This window comes from Hyperolius riggenbachi, chromosome 2, assembly GCF_040937935.1.
Source record: "Hyperolius riggenbachi isolate aHypRig1 chromosome 2, aHypRig1.pri, whole genome shotgun sequence".
Classification (NCBI taxonomy): domain Eukaryota; kingdom Metazoa; phylum Chordata; class Amphibia; order Anura; family Hyperoliidae; genus Hyperolius; species Hyperolius riggenbachi.
In genome coordinates, this window is record NC_090647.1 from 358716055 (window position 1) to 358740431 (window position 24377).

General features: G+C 43.8%; 1 protein-coding gene across 2 annotated transcripts in view; it reads right to left on the reverse strand.

The window, feature by feature from the left end:
- SYCP1 (synaptonemal complex protein 1) overlaps window positions 1-24377 on the reverse strand; it is a 228512-nt gene that overhangs the window by 50543 nt on the left and 153592 nt on the right. For both annotated transcript variants that reach the window (XM_068269681.1, XM_068269680.1), the window contains 6 exons: window positions 19671-19787; window positions 18954-19058; window positions 18094-18197; window positions 13843-13918; window positions 8840-8907; window positions 1435-1516 (listed from right to left, as the gene is read on the reverse strand). In XM_068269681.1, the coding sequence (XP_068125782.1) occupies window positions 1435-1516; window positions 8840-8907; window positions 13843-13918; window positions 18094-18197; window positions 18954-19058; window positions 19671-19787 (552 nt within the window). The remainder of the gene's footprint in view (window positions 1-1434; window positions 1517-8839; window positions 8908-13842; window positions 13919-18093; window positions 18198-18953; window positions 19059-19670; window positions 19788-24377) is intronic.

Genomic DNA, 24377 nt, shown 5'->3' on the forward strand with positions numbered 1-24377 from the left:
TTCAAAGTAAGCTAGTTCCTCTTAAATCAGCGTACTCAAATCACATGTTCTGTGAAAACATACATATAAACCAAAGAAAAAAATGTGTTGCTTTTAATAATCAACATAATATACAGTTAAAGGGCCAGAAATAGGCCAAAATATAAAATACAATAAATCAGAATCAAATGCTATGATATGCTTGATACAGATTATTAATGCACAGGATCATTCAATCTCTCATACACTCATGGACTTCCTCCTTTATGAAAAAAACATGTTATATAGCTCAAAAAAGGGAATAGTTTCCACAATGGTACTCCACAGTATATAATCACCATCATCACGTACTTGCTTAAAGGTTGTGCAATCAGCCTACTCTTTTGATATGCTACAGGATAGGTTTCAGCTTGGAATTTACACACAGATCTATGTAATTTTTTGAAGCAAGTGCCTGAACTTTGTTTACATTAACTAATGACAGGATCCAGCCAGTCTACCAAGTATCAAGTACTGTATCAAGTATATCGTAGCATTTGGTTCTGATTTATTGTATTTTATATGTTTGGCCAATTTGTGGCCTTTCAACTGTAAGTTACATTAATTATTAAAAGCAAATCTTTTTTAGCATTACTATTTTTTTTTCTTTTAAATTATTGATTGCTGTTATATTACACTAAAAACTAACAGAAAAGCAATCAAATGTATTTGTTCATTTTGTATATTCATCTGCCTTTCCTGGGAATGGAAAGGAGAAAATGTGTTCTGTGCCTTAGTAATGTAATATCTGTTTATTCGATAGTTCAGAGGATTCCTATACCCATCTCTTGTATGAATGTCTGTCTGTGTGTTTGATTAATTCTGATGTCTGATCTGGGTATGGCCCTTAGTGTAGTTCAGAAGCATGTCCCAGAATTGGTAGTTTGTATTGTTCATTTGAATTTTTGAGCCAGCTGTGGGGGTGACCTGGCAGCTTGCTATGCCCATAGGTGTGGGCAGGCAGGGACATGTTCATTTGTGGCAAACCAAGCCAACTCAAGCAAGCGTTCGGGGCATTTGGGTTCACAAACCAACATTTATAAAATGCGTTTAAGTACACAAACAGGTTTACTAATATTCTAGTATTCTGATATTCTAGGTTTATTTATCACATTTTATAGGTCTATCAAATTTATATGTAAAACCAATTGTGTATAACAGGGCTATGGCATTAAGGTTTTGCACAGTCATCTCAGTATCCTCAGAATCCTTACCATGTCATAATGTCTCTACTATATTCAAGTCTTGGGGAAACTAGATAAATGATTAATTTCTTTTTGGAATAAGAGAGAAAAGGTGTAGAAGAAACCAGCACAAATATAGGGAGAACATATTGTACATACTCATTGCAATTAGGATCTGGCCTCTCAGACTTTCAGCGCATAATGCAAAATAAAAAACTAATATTACCCATACCTCTTCTTCATACTCATTTAACTGGCTCCTAAACTGTTTTTCCTTGTCCTTCATTTGATCCGTTAAAGCATCATTTTCTTTTCTGTATATAACATAAGGGCAAAAGGTAATTTTTCAAAACACAAAATATTTCATTAACAGTTTATCTCAAATTGTACAGCTAGGCATTCAACTGGCACTTGATTTTTCAAACTTCTTGAATACTAGACTAAAAATGATACAATTTAGGTTTACTACAAATCTTCAGATAGATACAATATATACAGAATAATCAGTGACCAGACCATTCAGCCAAAGGCCTGGGGAACCCTCTAGTGTACAGGGTGTAATACTGCAAATTCTTAGGCCTCGTTCACATCATTTATCGCAGATGGCTGTGCGATCGGAACGCAACGTGTCCGATCGCACGCCATCTGCACTACTATGCGCTGTGCTGCAGATCCCATTCATTACAATGAATGGGATCTGCGCTGCGATTCCCAAAAATGCATGCAGCACACGATAGCGCAATTGCGCTGCTGCGCAGTGCATATGATGATAATTGTAGAAGGGCTGTCTAATCCCTTCTACCGTTCTTGCGTGTTGCACACTATACGCGCTGCCAAAATGCGCACGGCAGCGCGTATAGTCTGAACGAGCCCTTAGGCACTAGGCAGTCTGCAGTGCACAGCATACCGCTATTGTAACTTCCATAGTAGTGTGTCCTGCTTGTTCTCCCTTTTTCAACTTTGCCATTACATATATTTGTGCAGGGCCGGATTTCTTTGAAGGCCACAGAGGCCATGGCCTAGGGTGATAAAATCAGATAAGATAAGAAGGGCGGCATGACTTGAAGAGAGAAGAGGTCATATGTCAAAGTAAATCATCTCTTCTGGTCCCGCAGCGCAGCCATCCAGCACCCTGCTCTGCACTAATAGCTGAATTCCAGAGTTCCCCAATCCATGCTTCTCTCTCTCACATTTCCTGGTGTGTTATAACAATCAGGATCAATCATAACTGTCACCTGATAATCTATTCCTCTGTATAATGGACATACAGATGATGTGAGAAATACCAGAGATTTACATTACAAAGCAGATATTATTATTATTTATTGTATTTATAAAGCGCCAACATATTACGCAGCGCTGGACAATAAATATATACAATGATAAAAGGATGACATACATAGGGTTATACACATAGAACAAAGTTATACATGCAAATTGTACAAAATACATGATCATGCAATATGGGCTGGTTAGGTAGGCCCAGTAATACAATTACAGGCTGTCATAGGACAGGAGCACATGATCCTGTAGATTACACTAGGGAGTGGAGGACCGTGCCAGAGGCTTACAATCTAAAGGGAGGGGTGGAAACACTAGGTGGGGCTGTTAAAGATTCCTTAGAGAGTTACTGTGTGGTAGGAGGTAGGTAGGCCATCATAAAGAGGTGGGTTTTGAGGGCTTGCTTGAATGTGTTGAAAGAGGGAGCAAGTCTGATGGGTGGTGGAAGGGCATTCCAGAGGGCCCACCCTCTGGAGAAATCCTGCAGCTCTTGAGAAATCCTGCAAGCGGGCATGGGAGTGTGAAATGCGTGGGGTAGTGAGGCGAAGGTCGTTGGAGGAACGGAGGGGGCGACCTGGTGTATACCTGTGAACAAGCTCCGAGATGTAGGTAGGGCAGGTTTTGTGCACAGATTTATACGCCAGGCATAGAATCTTGAAACTTATCCTGAAACGGATAGGGAGCCAGTGCAGGGATTCACAAAGGGGAGATGTGGATGCAGAGCGGTGCGAAGAATGGATGAGTCTTGCAGCCGCGTTCATCACTGATTGAAGGGGGGCAGTGCGTTTCAGGGGGAGGCCAGAAAGGAGGGAGTTACAGTAATCAAGGCAGGAGATGAGGGCATGGATGAGCAGTTTGGTCGTGTCCGGGGTTAAGAAGGGGCGGATCTTGGAGATGTTATGGAGGTGGAAATTGCAGGCTCTGGTGATGTTTTGGATGTGTGGGATGAAGGAGAGGTCAGAATCCAAGGTGACACCCAGACAGCGGGCCTGGGAGGTAGGGAGAATGGTTGTGTTGTCGATTGTGAGGTGGAAATCTGGGAGGGGTGCAGCAGCATGGGGTGGAAAGATCAGGAGCTCAGTTTTATCTAGGTTAAGCTTTAGGAACCTAGCTGACATCCAGGAGGAAATTGCTGAGAGACACGAGGAGACCTTGTTTATGGTGGTGGAAGAGACATCGGGAGTATGGAGGTAAATCTGAGTGTCATCTGCATAAAGGTGGTAATTGAAGCCCAGGGAGGAGATAAGCTTGCCAATTGAGGAAGTGTATATGGAGAAAAGAAGGGGGCCTAGAACAGAGCCCAGGGGGACCCCAACTGAGAGGGGGCAGGGGTTGAGGAGGAGCCATTGAAGAAAGTGGTGAAGGAGCGATTGGAGAGGTAGGAGGAGATCCAGGCCAAGGCAAGACCATGGATGCCCATGGACTGTAGTGATTGGAGGAGGAGGGAGTGGTCAACAGTGTCAAATGCTGCAGAGAGGTCAAGGAGGAGCAGGATGGAATAACTGCCTTTGGCCCTGGCAAGGGTAAGGTCGTTGACCACCTTGGCGAGGGCTGTTTCAGTTGAGTGCGCCGGTCGGAATCCAGACTGTAGGGGGTCAAGTAGGGTATTGGTGTTGATGTATTGGGTAATGCATTGGTGGACTAGGCGTTTGAGGAGTTTAGAAGCATAGGGAAGGAGGGAGATTGGGCGGTAGTTTGAGGGTAAGGATGGGTCGAGTGAGGTTTTTTTCAGCAGGGGAAGTACAGTGGCCTGTTTGAATGCTTTGGGGAAGATGCCTGTGGAATGGGAGAGATTGAACAAGGAGGTGAGGACTGGGGCCAGGTCAGGGAAGTGGGGACGAAGAGTATTCGCAGGTACCGGATCACAGGGAGAGGATGTGGGAGGGGGAAACCACTAGCAGCAGGCTGACTTCATCAATGGTGGCAGGAGCAAAAGAGGATGGGACAGGGGAGCAGCTGGGAGGGAAGGCAAGGGGACAACCTGAGAGGCGTTGGGAAGGGAGGGATGGAGGAGGGAAATTTAATTGCGTATTGTTGCAATTTTAGTGGTGAAGTGGTTGGCAAAGTCGTTGGCTGAGAAGAAGGAGCTGGGAGGGGGAGGAGTGGGGTTGAGGAGGGAATTGAAGGTAGCAAAAAGCTGTCGAGGGTTGGAAGCTTGGGTTCCAATCAATGCTGCAAAGTACCTTTGTTTAGCCTCAGAGAGGGCAGTGTGGAAGAGTAACAGTTTGGCCTTGTAATCTAGGAAGTCAGAATTGAGATGTGATTTCCGCCATTTCCGTTCGGCTGCTCGAGTTTCTTTCCTGAGGTTACGTGTGTGGGTGTTGTGCCAGGGTTGGGGGGCTTGTTAGGGCGGAAGATTGAGGGGGCAGCTTGATCTAAAGCAGATGAGAGGGCAAGGTTATATTGTGCAGCCGCTTCATTGGGGCATGTTAGGGTGGGTAGGTGGGAGGAGAGGGAGAGAAGGGGACTTGCTAGGACATTTGGGCTGAGGTTACGTAGGTCTCTCTGCCATCGACCAGGCTGAGGGGTGGGGAGAGAAGTTGTTGGTGGGGAGATGGTGAAGGTGAGGAGGTGATGGTCAGAGATAGGGAAAGGTGCGATGTCCAGGTTGCTGAGGGAGGTGGACTTTGAGAATATGAGGTCAAGAGTGTGACCAGCGTGGTGGGTGGTGGAATTTGTGTGCTGAGAGAGACCAAGGGATTTGGTGAGGGAGAGTAGCTGCTTGGCAGCCGTGGAGATAGGCTCATCGATAGGTAAGTTGAAATCCCAGAGTATGATGGTTGGGAGGTCAGATGACAGGATGTGGGGGAGCCAGGAGGCCAGGTTGTCCAGGAAGCGTGAAGTTGGAGCAGATGGGGGGTGATATAGGACCGCAATGATGGCTGGGAGAGGTTGGTACAGGCGGATTACATGGGCCTCAAAGGATGAGAAGTGCAGAGAAGGGGGCAGTGATAGGACCCGGAAGGTGCAGTATGCGGAAAGAAGCAGGCCCACTCCTCCTCCAGACCTGTTGTCAGGTCTGGGGGTGTGACTGAGATGCAGTCCCCCATAGGAGAGAGCAGCGGCTGCGGTACAGTCAGAGGGGGTGAGCCATGTCTCTGTGAGGGCGAGGAAGGTGAAGGATTTGGAGAGGAAGAGCTCATGGATGGATGTGAGCTTGTTGCGGACAGATCTGGCATTCTATAGACCACAAAACAGAGGGAGAGAGTGCCTGGGGGTTGTATGGATGGGAATGAGATTATTATGGTGTGGTCTGCGGATGCAAGAGGAGTGTGGAGGGGCTGGAAGGGGGGTGGCTGGGAGTTTAGGAACCAGTGGGGGTCTAGGGATGGGTGGGTTGAGGATGGAGGAAGAAAGTACTGGGACCAGCTGGAGAAGCAGGTGGAGGAATAGCATGTGGTAGTGGTGGAGGGGTGACAAAGGGTTGGTAGGAATATAGAACTAAGTTCCGCTGAGTTTTAATGCAGGCATTCACAAACATCAGTGAGCTCTGCTAGTTTCTTCACCTCTTTTACAGCTTTGACACTGACCCCAGCAGTTGTTAATTACTTAATCTAACCCTAATTTATGTTTCTCTTTTTTTTCCTAGCTAGCAGTGATCTCTTGTCTGCTTCAGTTAACTCCTTCCTGGCTCATTTTCTGTCCTTCAGCTCCTACCATCTATGAGAACTGCAGGAATAAAAATGCTGTTTGCTTCCCTTTCATTGCTAAACTGTCACTTTAAAGGACACCTGAGCTGTTACTATCTCCATGCTCGCGTGTTTGGTTTGGCATAATTCTCCTTTCCTGTAGCAGTATAGCGATGTACCCTCTTAGCCATCAGCAAAAGCAGATAGTTTTGAATCAGGATGATACCATTTATTGGCTTAAAAGAAAAAGAGTAATCTTTCTGCTAATAAACCTTCCTCAGACTTTGTTCTTGTATACTGTCAATATGTTAGAGCACACCACCATATGTACATTCAACATTCAAAAGAGATGCATAGATTTTTCAGCAAATATAAATAAATGTCATTCAGATGCTTTAAAGTGGAGCTGAACTCTTGCACAGGACAGAAGGAAAACCGAGAAATGTACCATGTATGTATTTAGAGAGCCTGTATAATTCCCCCACCTCTGCGTCTAATCACAACTTGTAATTTATCTCTACACTTTGTCACCTGACTGCCACAACATCTAAGCTCATTTGAAAGCACAGGATGTTAAAAATATGTCTTCCATAAAAGCAGGAAGTAGACACACTGCAGATTTATTGCAGGATTTGTATCAGCTGTAACAAAGAAATGTTTTTATTTAAAGGTTATGTTGTTGCGTATCTTATCAGAGAGGAAGTTCTGAGTTCAGGTCCACTCTAATTACAACAGAACATCCAAAGTGGCTCTTGACAGGATGTTTGCTACTTACCTGTTCTGTGTTTTGGATGGGCTTCTCTCCATTGCACTGCCCTGCCACCTGTTTGTGGCTCCGACTGCAGCCAGTCTCACAGAGGACAAATAAGCAGCACATGATCTGGCCACTCGCGCTCCCTGTAATTTCTCGCTCCTGCCCATGGCCGGTACAGTGTTATGCATTCTTAACAAGTACCGGTCATACATCAGCGTCATTTCTCTAGTATGCATGCCCAGAACACTATTGGCTGCTGTGCACATTCGGGCAGGAGCGCAAATTACAGGAATTATTTGTTGAATGGGGGGCAGAGCAGCACAACTGAAATGAGCCCATTCAAAACAATGATCGCTAGTCAGTGTTAGACAAAATATTTTTTTTTTTTGGGAGGGGGGGGGGGGGGGCACTTGTTGACAGCAGGCGTAGGGCACTGGAAAGTACAAATCCGGACCTGTATGTGTGAGTGTGTGTCTGTATGTGTATGTGTGTATGGAGCAAGAAGGCTTGGATATTTGTTAGATATGTATGTATACATTCTTTGTGATGTTTTTAATAGAATATGGTTTTTAAAATCAAGTTAGCCTCTAAAGCAGGCTTTCTCAACTAGGGTTCCCTGGAGCCCCAGGGTTCCTTGAGCACTCTGCAGAGGTTCCTTGGCATTTTCCCCCATCGTGGGGGAAGTATAATAGAGTACACTATAATGGCCTGAATTAACTAAGCAGTTTAGACTAGTGTACAGATAGGTTTTAGTCTACTGATTGTTTGGTATAATGTTTTAGACCTGTTTTTAGACCTAACATTCAGTAATTACACAATTCAAAAAGGCAAACAAGGAGTATCCACATCCACTTTTTCTGACAGAGATTAGACCAGCTGATTTCTTGTCGGTAAAGTAATTCTGTGAGGTATATTAGATGTGAGGATGGAACCTTTTGAATTAATTATGCAGGAGTTTAATTGTATGCAGAGGAGAGCTCATCAAAGGAGAGGATGTCAGTCATAGCTACTTGTTTGTGAATTGCACCTTTTGATCATTTCCCCTGCTTTACCCACCTAATTATCAAATATTTTAGACCAGATTTAAAAACAGGTCTAAAACATTTGGTAATAGTGAATTCCCCTTTGATGCAACTGACCAAACCATCAGTAGACTAAAAACCATCAGTAAACTAGTCTAAACTGCTTAGGGAATTAAAGGGACTCCGAGCAGTGCAAAAACTATGCAAAGATGCATATCATTTTAAAGCTCTCTTTCTCCTCTTTCCAATGATATATAAACCGCCACCCTACGCCTTTTATTTTTCGCTATTTTCGCAATTGAAATTGCCGCGGCCACGATTTCGATCACGAAAATAGAGAAAACTAAAATGCGTAGGGCTACGATTCTGGGGTCGTCAGAGAAAGAGGAGAAAGAGAGCTTTAAAATGATATCCATCTTTCCATAGTTACATTGCATTACACAGGGCGACTTTTTCTCAAAGTCAGCAGCTCCATTCAGCAGATCGAAATCGCGGCCGCGGCAATTTCAATCGCGAAAATAGCGAAAACTAAAAGGCGGAGGGTGGCGATTTATATAACATTGGAAGGAGGAGAAAAGGGCTTTAAAATGATATGCATCTTTCCATAGTTTCTGCACTGCTCGGAGTCCCTTTAAGGCCAATAGGTGGGTACGGTAAAAAGAAGCACAAAATTGGGTGTCAGAATAATGAGTACATTAGTAAAAAGCACTAGAATAAAGAGACAGTAAAATGAAGGCCGATGTAAAAAGGGGTAATGATATAAGCAGCCACTCCTACTTTTAAAGACCATGCCTCCAGCAAAATAAATGCAGGGGTTCCTCGGGATCCAAAAATTATTTGCAGGGCTCCTCCAGGGTAAAAAGGTTGAGAAAGGCTGCTCTAGAGAGTCTGCAATTTACGCATTAATACAGGAAAAATGTTTTTGTCCACAACATCGAGCTTTATACTTGCCTTAACAGCTTGACTGTTTGTTCTAAGCTTTCAATTTTCTTCCTTGTTTGATCATTTTGTTTGCTAGCCTAAATGTACCATAAAAAACAAATTACATCAGACCTACATGAACTAATTTACTCCAATGGTAAAAAAAATGCTGATTATAGATAGACTGCTACATAAATTGTTGTTGATATACGATGAATACAGAGAGAGAGAATGGCCGGCACTGCTGTTCATGCGTGTTATTGAAAAGTTGTAATCAGCACTTACATTTGCAGGAGGTAGGTACTATAGGAGGCTGTGTGGGCGTCAGGGCCGATGATCCCTACAACCATTTAGTGTAATGGTTAAGGGCTCTGCCTCTGACACAGGAGTCCAGGGTTTGAATCTTGGCTCTGCCTGTTCAGTAAAACCAGCACTTATTCAGTAGTAGACTTTGGGCAAGTCTCCCTAACACTGCTACTGCCTATAGAGCACGTCCTAGTGGCTGCAGCTCTGGCGCTTTGAGTCCGCCAGGAGAAAAGTGCAATATAAATTTTCTGTGTTTGTTTTAAATGGCCAATGTAACTTTTAAATGGCCAATGTAACAGCGGCACTTCTGCCTACGTGTGTGCACTGCACCCCATGCAACCTTAGGCGCCAAGATTTGCTGTACATACTACATATGTCAACACAAAGACAAATGCAAATAGCTCCACAGAGGCAGCTGTAGGAAAACCAACTTCTTTGAACTGGTCAGGAAGCAGCTGTTATTATGTTGCTGCAGACCTGAACACGTTTCAGCTGTTTTTGTACACTGTCAAAACTGTTGGAAAAGAGGAGGAGCTCCAGTATTAGAAGTCCCCAAAGCTGACAGGGATAGAATACAAAGGAAGGAAGGGAACACCCCCTTACCTAATAAAGCCGCTGTGCACCTGGAGCATTGTGCATAAAGAAAAAGGAATCCAGGTGCACACAGTTAAAAACATGAAGCTAGATAGGCTACATAGGAGAAAAGAGCAACAGAAAGGACTTGGCCCTGATCACACATGCAGAGACCAACAGATTAATATGGCCAGATAGGGGAAGGAGTTGTGTACATGTAAAAAGAAATGTAAAAAAGAGGAAAGGGACAGTGATGGCTATTTCTCAAGGAAACAGTTTAGACTAAGTGGCCCAAGGGCACTCGTTTGTATAATCCAGTGTGCTGCAGACTGCAGTAGGAGATGTTCCCTGAACTCTACCTCCCCCCATGGTAAATATGTGGGACAGTTTTTAAAGCAAAAAATTTTATGCAGTCTGGGTCATTCCTTTGACATGAAGTACTGGAGCTGGAGAAGAGGGAGGACGGCAGTGTGGGAGCGATCCGCGGGCATGGGACTGGAGGAAGTCCCAGGTATGTATAAAACTTTTTTTAGTATGTCTCTGGTTTCCTTTAAGTGTTGGAAAGTGTTCCTTCACTCTTGTTTGCATCTCTCGAGTGGTCTCGCCGATTTAGTATCGGTTACAGGGGCATAGCAGACAGTTAACAACAAACTTACTCCTGCATGATAACACATCTTTTCACGTTGTAGCCTTCCAATCTTACTGTGACAATAGGTAATTACTCACCTTCCTCTGCAGCCTGCGCCGGCTTCTGTTAGGACGGCGGAGGGTAACGATCGCTCGTTACCCTTCAGCTGCTGAGTCCCATGCAGCTCCTTGCCTCTTCCTCCTGCATGGCGAAGGACACTGATTTGACGTGCTTCTGGGTCAGGTATCCTCTGGTGCTAGGCGCATGTGTGCGCCTTTTCCTGTTTTATGCGGTGGCCGTAGGCGGCAGGGTTGCCAAGCGTCCGTCAAAAGACGGACTGTCCGTACAGAAGCTCTTAAAATAGAGCTGTCCGTACTGCCCGTATTTCCTGGGCAGTCGTCCGTCCAAAAGTGCATACATTATTAAAATCTATTCTGCGCATGCGCCTTTCACTATGCGCGCTCTTTTTCCACCCTCCCTCAGTCTCCCCTCAGCTGCCCTCTCCTCCCCGGGTGTCCCCTCCAATCAGCTAACCTCATTTGGAGCCGGTGACTCGTTGCCCAATAAGAGATGCAGGGAGCCGGCCCAGCCCACTGAGCACAGCAGTGAGACGAATGTCACGTGGAGGAGGACAGTGAGGAGAGTGTCACACGGGCAGCAGCCAGGTCAGAGCTGAGGTCGCAGCATAGACAGCACAGCACTCAGGCACACAGACACAGCCGCCGAGCCATGCAGCAGAGCAGAGCAGATCAGCAGCAGCCGACCGAGCACATGCCATCCCAGCTAACAAGTAAGGAAAAGACAGTCCCAGGCTCGCTGAACTCCATGGCAGCAGCAGGCTCTGTAATAGCTTTCCCTCATCTCATGTTTTATTAGGGCTCGCCTCGCTCCAGTCTGATAGCTGGCTGATTGTGACCACTGGCCACCAGGTCACAAAGTTCATTCATACATCATGCCTGTATTCAGACAGCAGGCGATGCAGAGGGAAGGGACAGCTTCAGCTTTCTACTGCACTGTGAGGTGAGGGGGGCAACGTAGTTCTTTCATTCCTAAAAGTGTTTGTGTGAACAGAACAGAAGGGAAGTATGGAAAAATACACCCTGTATGTATTTAGATAATTTAGCCTGTTTAATTCCTCCTCATTTGTGTCTATTTATTATTATTTAGTATTGCTGTAGCGTGACATCTTCTGCAGCACTGTAAAGAGTACATAGTCATGCCACTTAACTGTCCCCAGAGGAGCTCACACTCTAATCCCAACTGTAGTTATGTGTCCTCCATTGTGTATGTCAATACAATAGGCCAATTTTAGGGGAAGCCAATTTTTTAGTTATCTGTATGTTTTTGGGGTGTAGGAGAAAACAAGAATGTCTGGAGGAAACCCACGCAGTCACACTGAGATAATACAAACTCTTTGCCATGGCTGGGAATGGAACTAGGGACCCAGCGCTGCAACCACTACGCCACTATGCTGTCCACAATTTGTAATTTGATCTCTCCCTGTGTCACCTGACTGCCATGGCAGATAAGCTCATTTTAAACCACAGTATGTTAACAATATGTTTGCTTCCAATAAAGCAGGAAGTAGATACACTCCAGATTTATTGCAGGATTTGTATCAGCTGTAACAAAGAAATGTTTTTTCTTTAAAGGTTATTATGCTGTTGCTTATCTTTCAGAGCATAGAGGAAGTTCTGAGTTAAGGTCTGCTTGAAAGGGAACCTAAAAAAAGCAAGAGTAACTTATCTGGGGCTTTTACAGGCCCCCTCCCACCATCCGCTCTGTGTCCGACTCAGTCCGCGCGGTCACAAACAGATTCTCTGGTCCCCTGCAGCGCCCCACTTTTGGTTCCAGCGACTCAGCGGGTAAATGGGCCACTGGGCCTGTGCAGCCAGACAGGGTCGCACAGGTGCAGTCAGTGACTATTAACTTGCTGAGTGCCGGAACCAAAAGTGAGGCGCTGCAGGGGATCAGAGGATCTGGCATCTTCTGCAGCACCTTACAGAGTACATAGTCATGTCACTGACTGTCCTCAGAGGGGCTCACACTCTAATCCTACCATAGTCATAGTGTAATGTCCTACCATATTATTATTATGTATTTATATAGCACTGACATCTCCTGCAGCACATTACAGAGTACATAGTCATGTCACTGACTGTCCTCAGGGGAGCTCACACTCTAATCCTACCATAGGCATAGTCTAATGTCCTACCATATTATTATTATGTATTTATATAGCACTGACATCTCCTGCAGCACATTACAGAGTGCATAGTCATGTCACTGACTGTCCTCAGAGGAGCTCACAATCTAATCCTACCATAGTCATGGTCTAATGTCCTACCATATTATTATTATGTATTTATATAGCACTGACATCTCCTGCAGCACATTACAGAGTGCATAGTCATGTCACTGACTGTTCCTCAGAGGAGCTCACAATCTAATCCTACCATAGTCATAGTCTAATGTCCTACCATATTATTATTATTATTATGTATTTATATAGTACGGACATCATGTTTATTTTATCGGGAAACAAGCCTTCTCAGTTCAGGTGGGCTGTTTCACATGAGCCATATGCAGTAATCACCTGCTCCAGCTACAGTATGTTTCTTTCCTCCCGAAATTCACAAGAAGTTCCCTAAAAAGCCCGCTACTGACTCCGCCCCTGACTCCGCCCCCTGTCCGTCCAAAATTTGGGCTGTCCAGATTTTTTGACCATTTTGTCCAGGAAAAATGAGAAATTGGGTTGGCAACCCTGGTAGGCGGTACTGCACTTATGTATATTTTTCCCATATAAAATGTCTATAAAATTAAACAATTCTTGGAAAAAATATTACCCCAAGAAAGCCTAGATTGTCCTAAAATAATATATGTATCACTTTGATGTCATAAGTAATAAAAAAAATGTATTGCTGTATTATATAGTAATACAGTTGAATGCCAAGATTGTCGGGAAGCGTGAGGGGTAAAACCGAGGAATTTAAAGTGATTAATGATGTTTTATATAGTGCCATCATCTGCGCTCTCCTTCAACACCTTCAAAAAGGCCCTGAAAAACCCACCTTTTCACTCTGGCCTACCCCCCCCCCCCCAACCCCACTGGTGCTCTAAACCCGCAGCTGAACTCTGGTCCCCTACCTTTCGTGTCCCTACCTCTTCCTTTAGATTGTAAGACGCAGATTGCAAATCAGCAAGGTACTCCTCCTTGTGTCTCCTACCTGTTCACGCATCACCATTGCCGTACACCCATCCTATGAATCTGAGTGAACTCGACTTGCCTTATCTCCATGCTCCCATCCAGTAACTGACTAAGCATTACCTTGTACTCATACTGTGCTGCATGATCTGGTCTTTCTTGTATTCCTGTATTATCTTATTGCTGTGTTTCACCTCTAAATATTGTGTGTAACCTTAACTAATGTCCAGCGCTGAGTAATATGTTTGAGCTTTATAAATACAATAAATAATCATCTTCCATGGCACTGTGACATACTTATTCTACATCAGAATAACTCACCTTTGTTGTTTTTAAGGCATCTGCATATTCTTTGGCTAATTTTTCATACGACTCTGTAAGGTCTGCATGTTTCAGCCTATTAATTTGAGTACAAAATAACACAATTATAAATATGTCTGACTTACTGTATTAGTACTTAATAATTTGTGTTTATTATCTGTGATTTTGGGTAAAAAGTTTTTCAGTGTTAACATGGAGTGCTGGGGAAAACAGTGTGATTGTAATATCACATGACAGTCCCATGTACCCATTAAAGTGGACCTGTAATGAGAAAGATATGTATGGCGTAGATAAGTGTGGGAGCAAGAAGGCTGACCATCCCACATCTTTGTAAATATGCTTGCCAGAGAGTGCTTTTAGAAGAATTCAGGAAACCTTTAGGTCTCCTCATGAGGGGAAGGACTGGTCCAAAGCCTGTCAGTAAAAGGTAAGAACCATCAAATTAAAAACACTTACTGTAAACCACAGCCACATAAAAATAATTTACAGTGCACTTTACTCTGGAACAAATGTAAATCTATATTAATATATACAGATGAATTTAAAATGTTATAGTTTTTGTCATAGTGCCACTTTAGAAGACTTTCTAATTAAACATTAAAGAGGAGCTGTTAGGTATAGGGTCTCAGAGAAAAAAACACATATATCAGTAGCTAAATATTGGCTGTACTTACATTACATATGCATTTCACTGTCCACGTTTGGATTTCACAGAATTTTTATATAGTATTTGCAGAGATTGATGCTCCTGACAGCTCATGGCAGGTTCCATGTTTGCAGGGGTCTAGTCCTGGGAAAAGAGGTGAGTGGACTCACACGCCAAAAAATGGGCATGGTCAAGCATAATGTGGGCGTGGTCATGGGTGGGGCCAAATATACATGACCTTAGCAGTGATGTAAAAGGTCTGCCGCGGAAGTTTGAGCTCTGCCGTAGTGTATTCCCCCAAAATAGATGTAATCTGACAGCATTTCACCAAAAAGACACATAATCTGGTAGAAGTTCCTCCAAAATACAGATAATATGGCAGTGGTTCCCCCAAAATAGATAATGTGGCAGCAGCAGTTCCCCCAACATACACATAATTTGGAAGCAGTTCCCCAAAATACGCGAAACCTGGCAGCGGATAACCCAAAATACACGTAACACCCAAAATACATATAATCTGGCAGCAGTGGTCCCCCAAACATACACAATCTGGCAGCAGTTCCCCAAAATACCCGCAATCTGGCAGCAGCCGTTCCCCTAACATACACATAATCTGGCAGCTGTTACCCAAAATACATGTAATCTGGCAGCAGCCGTTCCCCTAACATACACATAATCTGGCAGCTGTTCCCCAAAATACATAACAGCGGTTCCACAAGAATGCAGATAATCTGACAGCAGTTCCTCCAAAATAGGTACCCTCAGCATAGGCAGCCAGGTCTATAGGTGTCCCCAGTATAAGTAGCCATGAGTATAGTAGTCCACAGTATATGTAGCCAGAGGTATATGTGCCTAGTATATGTAGCCAGGGGTATATATCCCCAGTATATGTAGCCAGGGGTATATATCCCCAGTATATGTAGCCAGGGGTATACGTGCCCAGTATATGTAGCCAGGGGTATACATGCCCAGTATATGTAGCCAGGGGTATATGTAGCCAGGGGTATATGTGCCAGTATATGTAGCCAGGGGTATATGTGCCCAGGATATGTAGTCAGGGGTATATGTGCCCAGTATATGTAGCCAGGGGTATATGTCCCAGTATATGTAGCCAGGGGTATATGTCCCAGTATATGTAGCCAGGAGTATATGTCCCAGTATATGTAGCCAGGGGTATATATGTGCCAGTATATGTAGTCAGGGGTATATGTCCCAGTATATGTAGTTAGGGGTATATGTGCTCAGTATATGTAGCCAGAGGTATATGTGCCCAGTATATGTAGTCAGGGGTATATGTGCCCAGTATATGTAGGCAGGGGTATATGTCCCAGTATATGTAGGCAGGGGTATATGTGCCCAGTATATGTAGTCAGGGGGTATATGTGCCCAGTATATGTAGTCAGGGGGTATATGTGCCCAGTATATGTAGCCAGGGGTATACGTGCCCAGTATATGTAGCCAGGGGTATATGTAGCCAGGGGTATATGTGCCCAGTATATGTAGCCAGGGGTATATGTGCCCAGTATATGTAGCCAGGGGTATATGTGCCAGTATATGTTGCCAGGGGTATATGTGCCCAGGATATGTAGTCAGGGGTATATGTGCCCAGTATATGTAGCCAGGGGTATATGTCCCAGTATATGTAGCCAGGGGTATATGTCCCAGTATATGTAGCCAGGAGTATATATGTGCCAGTATATGTAGTCAGGGGTATATGTCCCAGTATATGTAGTTAGGGGTATATGTGCCCAGTATATGTAGCCAGGGGTATATGTGCCAGTATATGTAGCCAGGGGTATATGTGCCCAGGATATGTAGTCAGGGGTATATGTGCCCAGTATATGTAGCCAGGGGTATATGTCCCAGTATATGTAGCCAGGGATATATGTCCCAGTATATGTAGCCAGGGGTATATGTCCCAGTATATGTAGCCAGGGGTATATATGTGCCAGTATATGTAGTCAGGGGTATATGTGCCCAGTATATGTAGCCAGAGGTATATGTGCCCAGTATATGTAGTCAGGGGTATATGTGCCCAGTATATGTAGGCAGTGGTATATGTCCCAGTATATGTAGGCAGGGGTATATGTGCCCAGTATATGTAGTCAGGGGGTATATGTGCCCAGTATATGTAGTCAGGGGGTATATGTGCCCAGTATATATAGCCAGGGGTATATGTGCCCAGTATATGTAGCCAGGGGTATATGTGCCCAGTATATGTAGTCAGGGGGTATATGTGCCCAGTATATGTAGTTAGGGGGTATATGTGCCCAGTATATATGTAGCCAGGGGTATATGTGCAAAGTATATGTAGCCAGGGGGTATATGTGCCCAGTATATGTAGTCAGGGGGTATATGTGCCCAGTATATGTAGTCAGGGGGTATATGTGCCCAGTATATATGTAGCCAGGGGTATATGTGCAAAGTATATGTAGCCAGGGGTATATGTCCCAGTATATGTAGTCAGGGGGTAAAAGTCCCCAGAATAGGTAGTCAGGTGTCCCCCAGCAGGAGGGGAGCAGTGCAGTGGAAGGAGAGCTGTGAGCAGCGGTGGAGAAGGGGGGACATCTACCCCCCTTCCCTCACCTTAGGGTGCTCTCTTTCCCTTGCTCCCCCCTCCTGAAGTAACGTGCGGGCAGCCGGCAGCGGGCGGGACTTACCTCTGCTCGTCGTCGGAACACCGGATCTGCGTGCCGCAAGTCTGGTCTGGTCCAGATCAGAGCAGCGGCACGCAGATCCGGCGCCGGAACGAGGAGAGGTAAGTCCCACCCGCTGCCGGCTGCCCGCACGTTACTTCAGGAAGGGGGAGCAAGGGAAGGAGAGCACCCTAAGGTGAGGGAAGGGGAGGGGAGATGGCCCCCCTTCTCCACCGCTGCTCACAGCTCTCCTTCCACTGCGCTGCTCCCCTCCGAACATGGCAGGGTGAACGGCATCCACGCTGTGGAAATAGTAAGTGGACGCCGTTCACCCGCGTCCACGCACCACTCGACCCCTGCATGTTTGTCTGTCTTGTATAAAGCCAATTGTGATGTAATATCCTCCCTTACTCTGCTTCCTGATGATTCGACTCACAAAAAAGATCCGGAGATCCGAATGATTCGGACAACACTACTGTGCAGTGAATATTAATTAGCCATGTGGCTAGGAACAATACCGGACTCGTGCAGTATACTCTTAAGGAACATGTGCCCTGTAAACAGCACACTGAATTTTCAGTGCTGTGAGCTGGGCTGCAAGATACAAGCTGCTGTAACATAAGACTGTAACTTCTCACTGTGAAAGCAGCCTTAGGGCGGGATAGGGAAATGAAGGGGAAGACCAAGGGAGTGCAGTAGGGAGAAGAAGCAGCCCCAGCATGCTTTGCAGTATCTGTTATGCGGCCCGCCGGCCTCCTTAGGAGCTTGGGAATAAAGAGGCTTGCTGTTCAGCAAAAATCAAAGTAAGAGAGATTTTTAACTTCAGTATTGCCTTTTTGGCTTCCTTCTAAACTGTTTAACACAGGAGAATAGAGGTTTACATTAGCTTTTGCAGCCTGACAGTTACTCTTTAAAAGTACTTTTATCTTTTAATTCATTTTAATGCACAATAGTAATGTTCACACTTACTCTCTAGAGTTCACTTCTGTCTTCAATTCTTCAATCTGTTTAGACAAACTGTCTGTATTCAGAGTTGAAGCATTCATTTGTGTCTTTAGAACATTAATTTCCATCTATGATGAATAGACAGTTAGAAAACAGATGATAATAGTAGATATTAGAAAGCAGAAAATGTAGTATAATGACAAGATAGTGCATGTATAAATTGCCCAGCAATGAAATGTACATGCATGTATTTTATATGCAACACAGATGCACAGGCATGCACCTTTGTGTGTGTTTGCATTTAGACAGCACCCTGAGGGCTTGTTCACATTATTTATCGTATGTGGCATTGTGCTGCATTGTAATGCATTGCTTTGCTAAGCTTAACTGAATAAGGCCACATGGTACATTCATTTTTCTTGTAATTTTAGACAATACTAGTTTCCTGGCTGTTCTGCTGATTCTCTGCCTCTTATACTTTTAGCCATCGACCCCTGAACAAGCATGCACATCAGGTGTTTCTGACAAAATTCTAACAAGTTTAGCTGCATGTTTGTTTCAGGTGTGTGATTCAGACTCTGTTGCAGCCAGACTGATCAGCAGGACAGCCAGGTAACTGGTATTCTTAAAAAGGAAATACAGGTCAGCCTCCATATACCTCTCACTTCAAGTTCTTTTTAAATAAGTGTCACAAAAATAAACCTGTGTTCTAATCCAATAATGTAAAAGTCTGCTGTGAAAACATTATACAGGTGTATTGTGGAGCAATGTATCACTCTGAAAATGTGTGTTTCAGTAAGGACTGGCAAGACAAATATAACTCGGGCAACATAATAAATAAATAATAAATGTTGCAGGTATGATATCGCCATTGATTTTCTCACATCTTTGTCTTTCAAAGTCTCTAACATCTGGCTCTGAGTTCCTTGCAATTCATCAACTAACTTGTTAAAACGTGTGTTTTCTGTCACCACATTGTGAAACTGAAGCTAGAAAAAAAGAACACAGTTTAAGTCAATTAGCAAAATTTAGTTACAGGAAAACTATTTTTCAGTTTTTGGCAGAATGTGAAAAAGTTGCAATCTCTTTTTATCAGTAGAATATTTTTTATTAATGAATCCTTTATTAAACAATCAGTACTACATGATAAAAACAAACAGGATTAGGGGGTGGAGTAGGTACAAATTATCAATAATTTTAGTCTAGTACACGGAACAAAGATACATGATCAACACTGCAATGATTTGATAATTAAACTGATATCAAATAGTAAATCACAATCAGTTGGGATCTGTTAGAATAGTTCCAGTAGTGCAAAAATTCCAATAACGTGCAAGCGCTAAGAAAGCAAGAGCTTAAATTAAATTGATAAAATGACAGTGCAAAATACCAATGAACCAAGTGAGTTTGCACGTATGTGGCAGTTGCAACAAGTCCGGGGGTGTTTGGGACACTGCAACAGGTGCTTATACACATGACACAGGGCACAGTGCCCATAAATGCAGAGCACATACCCCAAATATATGCAGCTAGCAAAGCACGTGTACATATATTTAAATCAAATTAAAAAATATTACTTAATAAGGTATACGCTACTATACCTGAAGATCTGCTAAGCTGGAAGCAAGATCGTGCTCTTTTTCCACAATTACTTGGTTTTCTGACTTAGCTTTTGACAACTGCCCTTCTAAATCTCGCAGATCTTGTAAGGACTGGTTCTAGATAAACATATGCATGTTATGGCTATTTTTACAGACAGCTACAAATTAACATTTATTTAAGTATTAATGCAATGCTACATTACACATCTGAAGTCCTAGTTCAGTCTCCCATATTTTTCTGCATATGATACTGAATTAGTAATGTACAATGTTTTGTGCACTGGGTACATTTTGAAATATATATATATATATATATATATATATATATATACACACATATATATATATACATACATATATATATATACATACATATACATATATACACACATATATATACACACACACATACATATATATATATATACTGTAAGGAAGCAGCCAATAAATCTTTTATCAGGCACATAACCCAAGCAACGCATCCCATAAAGCACCAAAATTTAATGGCAATCTGCCAACTTTTTACAGACTGAGCAGGTACAAGGAGACAGACAAGACTGAACTGTAGAGCTGGCAATAAAGAGCTCTCACCCTAACTATGTCGTTTGAGGGTAATAGTGGAACGGGGGAGTAGTCTAGATGCCAAACTTTTCAGTAAAATTGTAAAAACTGTAATTTCTACAGTATATAAAGCTGCAGGCTTAGAACAGCAAGGTATTTTAAAAGAAACATGTTTTGTAAAAAGGAAATATACGTGGGCTCTGTCTAAAGGTGCATGAGGTAACGTTGCAGTGTATGTAGCCTGATCCTTAGCAGACATTTAGTCAGGTTTAAAACAGGTTAACATGAGTTTATGTCAAAGTACTGGGAAGTGAACCTGTAAAACCATTATCAGACATGTCCTATTATCCTTTCTTCTGAGTTTTCTCCAAGGAGATATTTGCAAACCTTATCAATAAAATACTTTAGCTATTTTCATTTGTGGCTGGAGTGAAACTTTGGCATGAGCCATAAATTATAATAGAAGCATCCTCCCTTACTAAGATGCTTCTATTAATCAATGGTCACCTTTGACATTGGTGACACATTCCACTGAAGCTACATCTTGCCTGTCTACCTCCCATGCCATTATATCCATGCAGAAAAAAGTTGCCACTTTCCCACACTTGAGTGAGCTTGGGTCCATTGGGGAGAAAGAGGTGGCATTTTTGTGTGTGACAATGAGGTCCATGAGCCAACACAGAGTCATTACAGCAATTGGCAAGGGAAGGAGTAAAAAGGATTTTACACAAGAGCAGCATTTTGGAAAGAGAAGTGCCATGGACTATTGATTGCTACTATTTAGCAGGGCTGCGACTGGAAACTGTTCCTATTCTGAGTGCTGCGAGTAGGCATTCTCCCTACTGTTGTTATGACCTTCTGCCAAATAGCACTGACTATTCTCTGCAATTGATGTATACAAATGCCAAACAGGAATTCCTATTTATTAAATGCAACTCACCCCAGCTGGATAATCATTGATGATCACCCTGGATTTGTTCATTGACCCATTAGCAGCCATATATAGAAAAGCTATATGTGTGCTGCAGGGCCGATTTTTTTTTTTTTTGCCGCTGGGGAAGTGTGCCTTTGCCAGCCTGGCAGTGTATGCAGCGCGGTGCAGGGAGCTATGACAGCTATAAATACCTGCTACGGGTGGCTGGATCTGCTTCTTCTATCCTCCACTGGCAGCGCTGCAATGCCGACATCCTCTTCGGAGTTCCAATCACAAGATATGATCAACGTTGCAGCCAGGGCCGGATTTACAGCTCAGGAGCCTATAGGCACATAAGGTCTGGCGCCCTAAACTCCGCCCCTTAACACAGGCCACACCCCCAAACCACAACTCCTTTTATTACATAAAATCACACAAGGTAATGTAGATATTACCGAACACAAGTAGAGAATACCAACAATGCAGATATCACCAACAGAATGTAGAATTTAGCAAATCTAGGCTGATATTGCTAAAAACAAGCAGATAATACAACTGTAATCCAGATAATAATCCTGCAACAGAGGCAGAGATTACAAAGTGCACCCCACATAAGCAATACTCCAGAGGCTTCTCACATCCTCCTTCAGACTACTGCCGCTGTCATTCTCTTGAAAATCATGTTCCCACCTCTCTTCATGCACAAACGTGGTCGTGCTGCATCTGCGCAGTAGCACAGAGCTGCTCGTGGACAAGCAGCTACGGCTTAGTTACTGCACAGGTTTGAGTGTACTTGTACAAGCATGACGAGGTGTGTGGCAGCATAACCTATCAGACATGCTCCACTCAGATACAGCAACAGTGGGGGCCAGGAGGACAGAAGCCTCCACAGGATCTAAATGCTTCCCTCTTCTTAAATATGTGTTTCTTTTTATTTAAAATAGTGCCTTGGGTAAACATTAAGTACACATGTAAAAACGTAAGGTGCCCTTACACTATTAATCTGCAGAAGCTGCACTAACATACTGCTTGATTGTAATTTTGATCAATTTCTAGTTGAAATAAACTGACAATAGCAATCGGGCAGGACAGTTCCTTGCTGGTAGATTGAGAACAGGCCTGTGACACATCTTCCCTCCTAATGCTGGTCTTCCTGGGGCTTCATGCAGAGTATTAGCAAAGCGGAGCGGTCTCGTTCACCTCTCCTCTGTGCTGCCATCATCTCCTGCTCCACAGGGTGAGCCCGTGAACTGGCATGGTATGTGAGTGCATACATGCTGCCGTGTCATTAGAAGACAGAAGCACACAGGAATGAACATGCAGGCTGAAAAGGTGAGCAAAGCCCTTCACTGTGCTAATACTCTGCAGAAGATTATGCTCAGAACAAAATAATGATGATAATGATAACAGTCTGTTAGGACATTAGCGTATGACTACGATAGGATTAGACAGTGATCTACTCTGAGTACAGTCAGAGACATGACTATGTACTCTGTAAAGTGATGCAGAAGATGCCAGTGCTATATAAATACATAATAATTATATGTTAGGACATTTCACTATCAGTATGGTAGAATTAGAGTGTGAGCTCCTCTGAGGACAGTCAGTGACATGGCTATGTACTCTGTGCAGTGCTGCAGAAGATGTCAGTGCTATATAAATACATAATAATAATAATAATATGGTAGGACATTAGACTATGACTATGGTAGGATTCGATTGTGAGCTCCTCTGAGGACATTCAGTGACATGGCTATGTACTCTGTACAGTGCTGCAGAAGATGTCAGTGCTATATAAATACATAATAATAATAATATGGTAGGACATTAGACTATGACTATGGTAGGATTAGATTGTGAGCTCCTCTGAGGACAGTCAGTGACATGACTATGTACTCTGTAAAGTGCTGCGGGAGATGTCAGTGCTGTATAAATACATAATAATAATATGGTAGGACAGACTATGACTACGGTAGGAATACATTGTGAGCTCCTCTGAGGACAGTCAGGGACACGATTATGTACTCTGTAATGTGCTGCAGAAGATGTCAGTGCTATATAAATACATAATAATAATATAGGAGGAAATCAGACTATGACTATGGTAGGATTAGAGTGTGAGCTCCTCTGAGGACAGTCAGTGACATGGCTATGTACTCTGTAAAGTGCTGCAGAAGATGTCAGTGCTATATAAATACATGATAATAATAATAATAATATAGGAGGACATCAAACTATGACTATGGTAGGATTAGATTGTGAGCTCCTCTGAGGACATTATCATAGCTTGTGTGATAGACAGTTGGTTACTCTCTTTCCAGCCAGCTTGGACCCATGTCTCTTGTCTGTCTGAACTACAAAGTTTTTAGTACCTCTCACTGTGCTTCACTCTGTTCTAGTCCTCCATCTCTTCCTGTGCAGTCATGGTCAGCTACATGTGCCCTCCTCCTCAGGATGATACAGTAGCACAGTGGTCTGGCAGTCTCTGTCCGCTGACCTGGCTCAAGACAGTCCAGACCTCTCTCTCTCTGGCAGTGTCTGTCAGTCACAGTCACAGGACTCAGCGCAATGAGACTCACAATCTGCAGAGTCTGTGAATCTCCTCTCCCCTTTCCCGCCAGATACTGAACCTAGTACAGGGATATGTCAGGCGTGACAGGATGCGTGCGTGTCACTTTACTGAGCCGAAGGGAAGAACATTTTTTCAAATACCTGCCACTCGTGCATTCTGCATTTAGTGCCAGCCTGCTCTTCTCATCCTTGCACAGTCACACTCAACCCCATCCTCTTCCAACAGGAAGAAGCCGGGTTCTTTCTCCAATGCGGAGCCGGCTTCCTGCAGCGTTGCCTAGCAACGTTAACGCTACAAGCAGGTTTTGTCTGTATCTCTTAGATGAAAGTGCGGGCTGCGGCATGTGACACGGAGGGCGCCGCTGACCGGGACACGGGGACAGACATTCAGGATGGCGGGTGGGCGGCGATCAGAACTGAGGAACATGCGCCCCATGGAGCTGCACTTCTCCAGCCTCTGGTTCAGGCACTACTAACGGCGCTCTTCTCTCTGCACAGAGAGAGAGACAAGGGGAGTCAGGGGACACTTTGGGCGGCTACTGACCCGCCTTTTACAAACATGCCGCCTGTAGGCACGTGCCTAGAGTGCCTAATGTTAAATCCGGCCCTGGTTGCAGCACTACCCGGTGGGGGAAGAGTCTCTTCCATCACCCGTCTCCCAC